The 10,044-nt window shown below is 38.8% G+C and overlaps 1 protein-coding gene across 1 annotated transcript in view; it reads right to left on the bottom strand.

Annotated features, from left to right (window-relative positions):
- Nucleotides 1-2,012: 2,012 nt before the first annotated feature.
- Nucleotides 2,013-10,044, bottom strand: part of TRPM7 (transient receptor potential cation channel subfamily M member 7) — a 128,094-nt gene continuing 120,062 nt past the window's right edge. Inside the window, exons 38-40 of the mRNA XM_066343993.1 lie at nucleotides 7,746-7,797; nucleotides 7,535-7,641; nucleotides 2,013-3,522 (exon numbers count right to left, since the gene is read on the bottom strand). Of these exons, the coding sequence (XP_066200090.1) occupies nucleotides 3,392-3,522; nucleotides 7,535-7,641; nucleotides 7,746-7,797 (290 nt within the window). The 3' untranslated portion in view covers nucleotides 2,013-3,391. The remainder of the gene's footprint in view (nucleotides 3,523-7,534; nucleotides 7,642-7,745; nucleotides 7,798-10,044) is intronic.

The raw sequence follows: 10,044 nt of genomic DNA, 5'->3' as shown, positions 1-10,044 counted from the left end.
CATCTTCCTTGCTCTGTAGTTAAATTATGACTTAGCTGACCCAGCTGCCCTTGCAAACCCTTCCTCCTGCATTCTTCTTTCCTTTCTCCACAGAAAGGAGGGGGTAAGAGGCCTGACTTTTCCTCTTTAAAATGGTGTTGCTAATGCTGTTTTATAGGTTCTTGGCACCTTATCACATTCTTGCCTGACTACACCAACTATATCACTGCGGTCTATATTCCTTAAGAGAGTTTGGTACTGATGAAAAACATTTTAAAATTCCTTTTTTTTTTTTATGGTGTGCTTATCTCAAACCATGTATGAATGATATCAGGTGTTTGGCACTGTTGGTGAAATAAGTTTGTAAATATGATGTATATGTTTGCTCGCTTATAGTTTGCATTGGGTGTGGGGGACAGGCTGTAAGCAGGCAGGGTCATTACCACCTTTTTAATACTAAGATCTCAACACTAAGCTTGTCCCCACACCCTTGACTGTTGCATGATGTGGGGTGGTGCACTCTCATGAGGAATCCCATTATGCCTCAGATAAATGACTTTGTATCAGAGACTTCCTTGTTTGTATATTGAATTAAAGGTTTTGGTTTCTACACTATAAAGTGGGGCAGACCAGGAGCTTGCTCTCTCTGTTCCGGAGATTAGCATTAGAGGAGAGAGCAGAGAAATGCCATGTGGAGGAGGGGAGAAGCAGCCAAGATGGCAGAGTGCTGAAGGAGAAGCCAGTTTGTGTAGTTTGTGCAGAGAGAAGGAGATGGGGAACAGAGGTGAATAAGTCTGGTGAGCTAGAAACTGTTGATTCTAGGAAACTTGGATAAGTCAGTGGCTTTGGGAGCCCTGAATGGAAAGGGAAGTGTTTTCCCACTGTGTGTATTTCTTGCCCACGAAGTGCAAGCTAGGATTAAAGCTAATGGCCCACCAGTTCTTGGCTCCATTGTTTCATTACCATCTGTCTAAATCAAATGCAAACCTGCACAGGCCAGGTGGCTGTGATGGTGGCATGGCTGCTGGCTTTACAGGTGCTATGGTAGAGAAACACCCTAAGAATCTTTTCTTCTGCAAGGTGTCCAGTCTAGTGAGGTAAAAAGTCAGTGCCTAGGAAACCAACACAGTTCAACTTAAAAGTGGGAAAGAAGGGTAATTTTTATATTTTTCCTTGCATTTTAAAATATTCTTTTGTATGGGCTAAGTCAATACAGCATGGGGCTTAAGAGCATAGATTAAAGCCAGTTGGCCTGTGTTTAAATCCTAGTGCTGCCTGACCAGGCGGTGGCACAGTGGATAGAGCGTCAGACTGGGATGCGGAGAGCCAAGGTTCCAGACCCTGAGGTCACTAGCTTGAGCGCGAACTCATCTGGTTTGAGCAAAGCTCACCAGTGTGGACCCAAGGTCGCTGGCTGGAGCAAGGGGTTACTTGGTCTGCTCGTTACCGGTCCTACGGTCAGGGCACATATGAGAAAGCAATCAATGAACAACTAGGGTGTCATAACGAAAAACTGATGATTGATGCTTCTCATCTCCATTCCTGTCTGTCTGTCCCTATCTATCCCTCTCTCTGTCTCTGTAGAAAAAAAAAAATCCTAGTGCTGCTAATTAATCATTATAAGTTACTTCACCTAATGCTTTGAATTTCTAATTGACAAAATAGAATAATACCTACTTCAGAGGACTGTTATGAGGATTAAATGAGTTAACATGTAATGTATTTAGAGTAATGCCAGGCACATACTAAGTACTAAATAAATGTTCACTATTGTAATCATCTTGTAAAAATGAACTTAATATAGATGCCCACACATTTCCATTTTCGGACATAAGAATCAGATTAAAAACAAACACAAAAACAAAAACAAAACCCCAACACAGTAGGAAAACAAAATCATTTTAAACACTGTACAGAAGAGATGTGCAAAAAGCAGAGGTACACAAATGTTTCATTTAAAAACTTGATACTCTGAAGACAAATTAACACTCTGAAAATGTTATTTTCCAGAATGATTAAACTCAACACACATCTGTAAACAAGAATAAATTTATTTAATTTCTCTTAAAGATTTAATGATATACAAAATGTATATAGTATAATATCTTTGATACATTTTTCTCCCCCCCATCAATATTAAACACTATTTAAACAGCTTCTCTCTTCTTGCCTCATCTGTATCTATGAGATACACTACTGAATACAAATAAGACTTACACTGCTCCCTCCCAAATAAAAAGTAAAATTAGTACCTAGGAAACAAGCAAAAATGAAAAATAAAAAACCAAAGCATAAAACTTCAGTCAGAGCAAAGCTTTCCTTATTGTTGAGTATTCAACAAATATCTGGGACAGTTAAATTACATTTTATTGGCATAAAGTTGCATTGCAATCTTCCAACATGATAATCCAAATCAATTTCTTAAATAAGTACCACAAACAAAAGTCATGTTCAGATAGATGTTCCTACACAATTTTAAATAGATGCAAGAGTTCATGTTTACATTCTGATTTGGTATACTGGTCAACATAATCTTTGGAGAAGTATGTAATTTCCAGGTTATCATTACAGGTATAGATAGGAAAAAAGTAGTTTAACTTTTCTCATGAGGTAACTTCTCTTAAACAATGAGTTAAGTTTCTCCTCTGATATATTTAGGTTTCTACCATGGTCTGCTTCTACTTAACAATGACTTGATAAAACAATGTTTAAAAAGACCCACTATTACTTTTGAACAATATGGGCTCTATTTAACAAAAAATTGGCTCTATCTTTAAATATGGAGCCTAACCCTGATTCATAAAGTCCCTCTTAGAAAATGTTTTTCAGCTCAGTCCTCTTCTATCCTTGTGGATCTAGAATTATAATAGGTCATCAACTTTCCTGTGGCCAACAAGCACCTCTGGGAACTGTGACATTATCACTGAACACACTGAAACACAATGAGAAAGACATATGACTGCCATTTAACCTAAAGGTGGGGGATTGCTTCATTTCGCTAGCTGAATGGCAACGAAGCAGCTGCCAATCACATCTGCATTGACACCTAACTTTGGTGAATGGTATTGCACCACAAGACAGAGAGCTACCACTCTCATGAGAACAAAGTCAAATGAAGTCTTCTGCTTTTTAAAAGAGCCCTTTTAAAAAAGTTACAAATACTAATTTTCCTTTACCTTTAAAACTTAACAGCTGCTGGCTGTATCTTATACAGAATTCCTCATTGACTAGTTTAATCAGGTTAAGAAAAAAACACAAAAAACAACCACCAAAAAACTATTTGACCTTTTAACTGTTCCAGAGTTGGCATATTCAACTTGCACACACTTGTTTATATTACCAAACAATATCCTCCTGAAGGAAAAGTGACACAGTAACACAGTTGTGAGGTGCAGGCAAACCAATGATTCAGTTATAGCATCAGACGAAGAGAATTAGTTGATTCTGATTCTTTGGTAGAATTTCCAGGCTGAAGAGTCAAATCTGAAGGCTCATCTTGAGGAAATAGAATTTTATCAGGTGTATAGTCATTCCTCTTCAGGTCTGTAATTACCACCCAATAACGACAACAAAAAATCAGTTTTTCTTAGAAATGAAAAATTAAGAACATTTCTACATTAATTTTCCTCTAAACATGCCAGATCCATTTTCTACCAGGTTGTTATAAATTCAAAAGTCACAAAATTTATACACATAAAAAGAAAATCATTCATTCACTTATCAAATAATTATTACATTCTGGCCACGAGTCAATAGCTCCTCTTAAGTGTGGAAACAGCGATGAACAAACAAGGCAAACAAGGTCCTGCTCTCATGGACTTTATATTCTAGTGGGTAACGAAAGACAAACAGAAAAATGACAGAACTGTAAGTAGTAACCTTTAAAATAATCAGTGTGATGAGGGCCAAATGACAGTGTAAAATGATCCTTTTACACAGGGCAGGGCAGAAAAGCCATAGGAGGTAACATCTGACTCAAGACCTGAATATTGAGAAGTGACTATCAAAGCTCTAGAAGAGTGTTTCTATGCAGAGGGAGATAAACTGCAGACTTGTAAGAAGGATAGGGACTTGGTGTGTTCAAGGAATGTTGAGAAAACAGTGTGGATTGCATGTAGTAAATGAGTGGAAGACTAATGCAAAATGATGTCAAGTAGTTAATTGCAAAAGATTATAAATAGTGCTGGGATTTAGCTGGTTTGTATGAGTTCAGCAGAACCGATGTCTAATTTTTTGTTGAGCTCAGTGAACCGGTTAAAATGTCCCCTGTAATCAGGATTCTCTCTAAGGTGGGGGCCCCTGGGCAGCCGCCCAATGTGGAAACCACAAATTTACATTCCTACTCTTTTTGAATGTTCATCTGTGCAACAGCGTAATCTAAGCACCTGTAGTAATGTTCATTCCGTCCATAGGTGAAAAAAATTGCAAGTGAGGGCGCCAATCAAGAAGCAATATGGAAATATCTTAAATAACAGTCTTATTGGGGGTTTTATTTAATATTTTTTCATTAATATTTTAAAACTCATGACAATCTAGTTTTGTATACCTTTTTTATTGTTCATATTTAAGTATTAAGTGCATGAAATAACTCACTACCTTTTGGTATATATATATATATATTTTTTAATACTTAAAATGGTCATTAGGGCAGAGAACCAGTTCTCAAATTATTTGAATCCCACCACTGGTTATAAAACTATAGTCTATGGACCAAATCTGGCTGGCTATTTTTTTTTTTTTTTAAAGAGAGAGAGAGAGAGAGAAGGGGGAGGAGCAGGAAGCATCAACTCCCATATGTGCCTTGACTAGGCAAGCCCAGGGTTTTGAACCGGCGACCTCAGTGTTCCAGGTTGATGCTTTATCCCACTGTGCCACCACAGGTCAGGCCTGGCTAGCTATTCTTTATGAATAGTATATAACTGGAATGAAGCCATGATCATTTGTTTATAGATTATCTATGGCAATTTCTGCATTACACTGGTAGAACTAGGTAGCTGTGACATAGGCCACACGGCCCACAAAGCCTAAGATATTTGCTATCCTGCTTTTTACAAAAAATTTCCTGACCCCTGATGTATGGGATACAAGCTATGGTAAAGAGTTCAGACTAAAATGTAGATCCACTGAAAGTTATTAAGCAGCCTTAAGGGAGAAACATAATCAGATTTGTTTTAAATGGCTATTCTAATTGTTATGTGAAGTCTTGTTAGGGGGCAAGTGGCAAGAATCCAGGAAACAAAATGTCGCAATTGAAGATAAAGAGAAATGGATAAATTCTATGGCGATTTCAGAATTAGAGTAGACAGAAATTGGCAGATTGGCTATGAAAGGTGAGACAAAAAAAGGAACTGGCTAGCTTTTAGGTTTTCAGCCTGACGGATTGGGTAACCATTAATTAAATGGAGAAGCAGAGTTTGTTGAGTAAGGGTGGGAAATAAAAGTCAAAAGTTCTATCACGAACATGTTATTTATAAAAATGCTTTAGGGTATCCAAGTTGAAATGCAGAAAACTAAGTATGAGACAGGAGCTCAAGAAAGAAGTTAAGACTTCAGTTCAGTTTAATACCATCAGTCTGCAGACTGCATTTATAGCTATGGAAGAGGATGAAATCACTTAGGGAGTTATGGGCACATAATACAATAGTTGCAGAATTGAAAACTGAATGCAGTATAAAATTTATATATAATAATGTAATATTAATACTCAAATGATCAGATAATAAATATCAAACTTATAAGTTAAACCATAATCATGCATATAATCTTATACCTTTATCTTCATAAAAAATAGAACTGCTATACAGAATATAAACTGTTTGAGTAACAGCTTACATTCAATGATCCAAATATATATAACTGCTTCTGATGTGTCCTGACTGGGACTTGAACCTGTGAAGCTGGAGTACCAGAATAAAGCTTTATCCATGGAGCCACCCAGCCAGGGCTGCAGGAATAATTTTTGATAAATTGCAACCACATGCCAGTATGGATTTAGGGAATGTGAACATATTTGTAGCTGTACTGTACACAAAGAAAAATGGCGAAAAACACTATAATTCAAGCCCAGATGATAATCTTGTTAATGAATAATGTAACCATGGACAAATCAGTCTCAAGCTCCTGGGGAACAATATTAAAAGGTCTAACATTCTTATTATGGGAGCCTGAAAAGGCATGAAAGAGACTGATGAAGAACAAATATTTAAAGAACTGAAAGCTAAAACCTCCCCAAAGTTAATAAAAATCACAAACATACAAATTCAAAAATGAAATAAAGCAGAAAGCTACAACTCGATATATTAGAATCACAATGCTAAAACCTAAGACAAAGAACTAACTAATCTTGAAAGGAGATAGATTATAATGACATATCACATATAAGGAAAGAACAAGTCAAGTGACTGTGGAGTTTTCATCAGAAATAATTAAGGCTAGGCTCTGGCTGGTTGGCTCAGTGGTAGAGTGTCGGCCCGGCGTCTGACTGGGATGTGGAGGGCTCAGGTTAAAAACCTCGAGGTTGTCAGCTTTAGCCCAAGGCCCCTGGTTTGAGCAAGGGTCACTCGGTCTGCTGTAGTTCCCGTTCAAGGCACACATGAGAAAGCAATCAATGAACAACTAAGCTGCCGCAACAAAGAATTGATGCTTCTCATCTCTCTCCCTTCCTGTCTGTTCCTCTCTCTGTCCCTCTCTGTCCCTGTCACAATAAATAAATAATAGATAAATAAAAAAATAAAAACAGTACCAATTACATGCCCTGGCACTGTTTTAAGTATGTCACAAAATCCATCCCATTTAATCCTAATAAAAAGGCAGGGGGCCTTCTATGATACAGATACTCTGGGGCCATACAGTGTGGCTCCTAAGCCCAAGATCTTAACTACTACAAATTTGGTCATAATGAAAGAGACTTTTAAAAATATAGCTCAAGGATGAGTAGCAGATATTTTTAATTATTTTTAAAAGTTCTACAAGAAATTCTGATGCACCCCAAAAGGTAAGAACCACTGGTTTATGCATAACTTACAATTCAATAACTTTTAATTCTTCATCTACAAAGATCAAGTTACTATCATGTGAGAATATATATCTGTAGTTCCTACTCCTACTTCATGGAAAACTTTTCCCAACTCTCTGATAGACTAACATGAAAGTCTATTCATCTTTCAGGTTTAGGCAAAGCTGTCAGTTCTCCAAGTAGCATTCCTTGAACTCTTAGTTTCTGTTAAGTGATCTACTTAGTTGTCTTATTTTATTTTTTGGTTGGCATTAATGACAGTTCTATAATTAACTCCCTGTTTAATCTTATCAGTTTTCAAGATTTAAACAAACTCCATTGAGTGCAGGTACCATGTTTGTCAAGTCCCCTATTATATTGTCAGCATCTAGCACGATTCCTAGCATCTAGCAGACACATAATAAATACATATAAAGTGAATGAACATTATATTTTTATAAGTACTGAAAGAGAACATAGGTCCATATATAACCAACAATGTGTATTTGAGCCTCTGGCCTTAAAAAGTAATAGTAACATACTCATTAAGAAAATGTTTACCTGGAAGTTTAAGCTTTCTACAGCAAGAATTACAGTGATGTTTTGCTCTAAAGTTTTTTATTGCATCTTCTCCTAGATTTGCTGGGCCAAAAACCATATCACTGGACCTATGGCATTGGTAGTTCAAATTAAAAAAAGTTAGTTTATGCAAGTAGAAATGTAGAACTTGAAATTATAAAACTGTCTTAATGAAATTATTAAAATGTATTACCTCTTTTCTTCTGCTTTTATCACAGATGGGTCAGTCAAATTTTCACCCACACCTTTATACATATATGTAAAAAAGATCATTTATATTACGATTGATGTAAAACATTGACATTTGTATAATATAGTCAGGAGAGGTTTTACAGCATCAACATTTAAATGATGGTCAATTATTCAAAAGAGTGTAGTTTTTCTCTCAATATTTCATAACTTGACTTACTACTTCAACTTTGCAACAGGAACCAGCGATGTGACTCAGAGTTAAATGTTCGAGGTGGCAGGTATACACATGAGCTCCTGATGGCACAAGCTTCTGATGCAACAGGACCAAGGTTGCAAGCAAATATGTGCTTATGTCAACAGTCTACACAATTTGCCATTGTTTGACCTCAGTTAACAAAGAACTAAGTTTGTAAAGGGCATAATCTGTAAGTCACTTTAAAAGTGTTTTGGAGTTTTGCCCTGGCTAGATAGCTTGGCTGGTTAGAGGATTGTCCTGAGATGCAGAGGTTGCCAGTTCAATCCCAGGTCACGGCACACACACGAACAGATCGATGTTCCTGTCTCTCTCCCCCTTCCTGTTGTGCTAAAATCAGTAAGTAATTATTTTGTGTGTGTGTTAAGTGAGAGATGGGTGTGTTAAATGAGAGGTGGGGAGGCAGGGAGGCAGAGACACAGACTTCCGCATGCACCCTGACTGGGATCCACCCAGCAAGCCTCCTCCCTACAGGGCAATGCTCTGCCCACCTGGAGCTGCTGCTCCGTTGCTAGGTAACTGAACTATTTTAGCATCTGAGCAGAGGCCACGGAGCCATACTCAGTACCCGGGCCAACTTGCCTGAACCATTCAAGCCATGGCTGGGGGGGAGGGGGGGAGAGACAGACAGACACAAAGAAGGGGAGGGCTTTGGGAGGTGTGGAAAAGCAGATGGTTGCTTTTCCTGTATGCTCTGACTGGAATGGAATCCAGGACTTCCATGTGCTGGGCTGATGCTCTATGACTGAACCAACCGGCCAGGAAAATTAAAAAAAAAAAGTGTTGCCCTGACCAGTTGGCTCAGCAGTAGAGCCTCAGCCTGCATGTGGAAGTCCTGGGTTTGATTCCCAGCCAGGGCACACAGGAGAAGTGCCCATCTGCTTCTCCACCCTTCCCCTTCTCCCTTCTTTCTATCTCTCTCTTCCCCTCCTACAGCCGAGACTCCATTGGAGCAAAGTTGGCCCAGGCGCTGAGGAAGGCTCCGTGGCCTCTGCCTCAGGCGCTAGAATGGCTCTGATTGCAACAGAGCAACGCCCCAGATGGGCAGAGCATCGCCCCCTGGTGGGCATGCCAGGTAAATCCTGCTCAGGCATATGCAGGAGTCTGTCTGTCTGCCTCCCCTCACCCCATCTCTGCTTCTCACTTTGGGAAAAAAAAGTGTTCTGGATTTTAAAAAATCACACACTAACATTGAGTGAGGCAAAAGTAGGTTTACAGATGTTCATGTGGAAAATAATACCATAACTAATAATACAAGCATAAACTATTTTGTGTACTCATAACTCGAAACCTACTTTTGTAATTTATGTAATACAGGATGCCTCACATCCTGTATTATTACATCTTCATTAAAAAGATTCAGATAAAGCCCTGGCCAGTTGGCTCAGTGGTAGAGCATCGGCCTGGCGTGCAGGAGTCCCGGGTTCGATTCTCGGCCAGGGCACATAGAAGCGCCCATCTGCTTCTCCACCCCTCCCCCTCTCCTTCCTCTCTGTCTCTCTCTTCCCCTCCCGCAGCCGAGGCTCCATTGGAGCAAAGTTGGCCTGGGCACTGGGGATGGCTCTGTGGCCTCTGCCTCGGGCGCTAGAATGGCTCTGGTTGCAACAGAGCGACGCCCCAGATGGGCAGAGCATCGCCCCCTGGTGGGCACGCCGGGTGGATCCCGGTCGGGCGCATGCGGGAGTCTGTCTGACTGCCTCTCCATTTCCAACTTCAGAAAAATACCCCCCCCCAAATTTTTTTTTTACAGAGAAAAAGACAAAAAAAAAAAGATTCAGATAAAGAATAAGACTGTGAGATTGTGAACTTCCTTTACCTCCAGCCCTCCTAAAGAGGTGTTTAAAGTATGCTTAAATCTTTTCAGTATATATCATCTCTTATTTCTTGTAAGTAAAGAACATCAACTGATATATATAATCACAAGTATTTAACCTATTAGAATGAATCTAATAAAATGGTTACAATTTCACAAATTAAAAAAAACAATTAAAACATGATACTACTTTCTACTCATCAGATTGGCAAAAATCATGTTATGCCTCCACAC

Source organism: Saccopteryx leptura, chromosome 6, assembly GCF_036850995.1.
Source record: "Saccopteryx leptura isolate mSacLep1 chromosome 6, mSacLep1_pri_phased_curated, whole genome shotgun sequence".
Lineage (NCBI taxonomy): Eukaryota > Metazoa > Chordata > Mammalia > Chiroptera > Emballonuridae > Saccopteryx > Saccopteryx leptura.
Note: the sequence above shows the minus strand (reverse complement) of the source record. Positions and strands in the feature narration are given on the sequence as shown.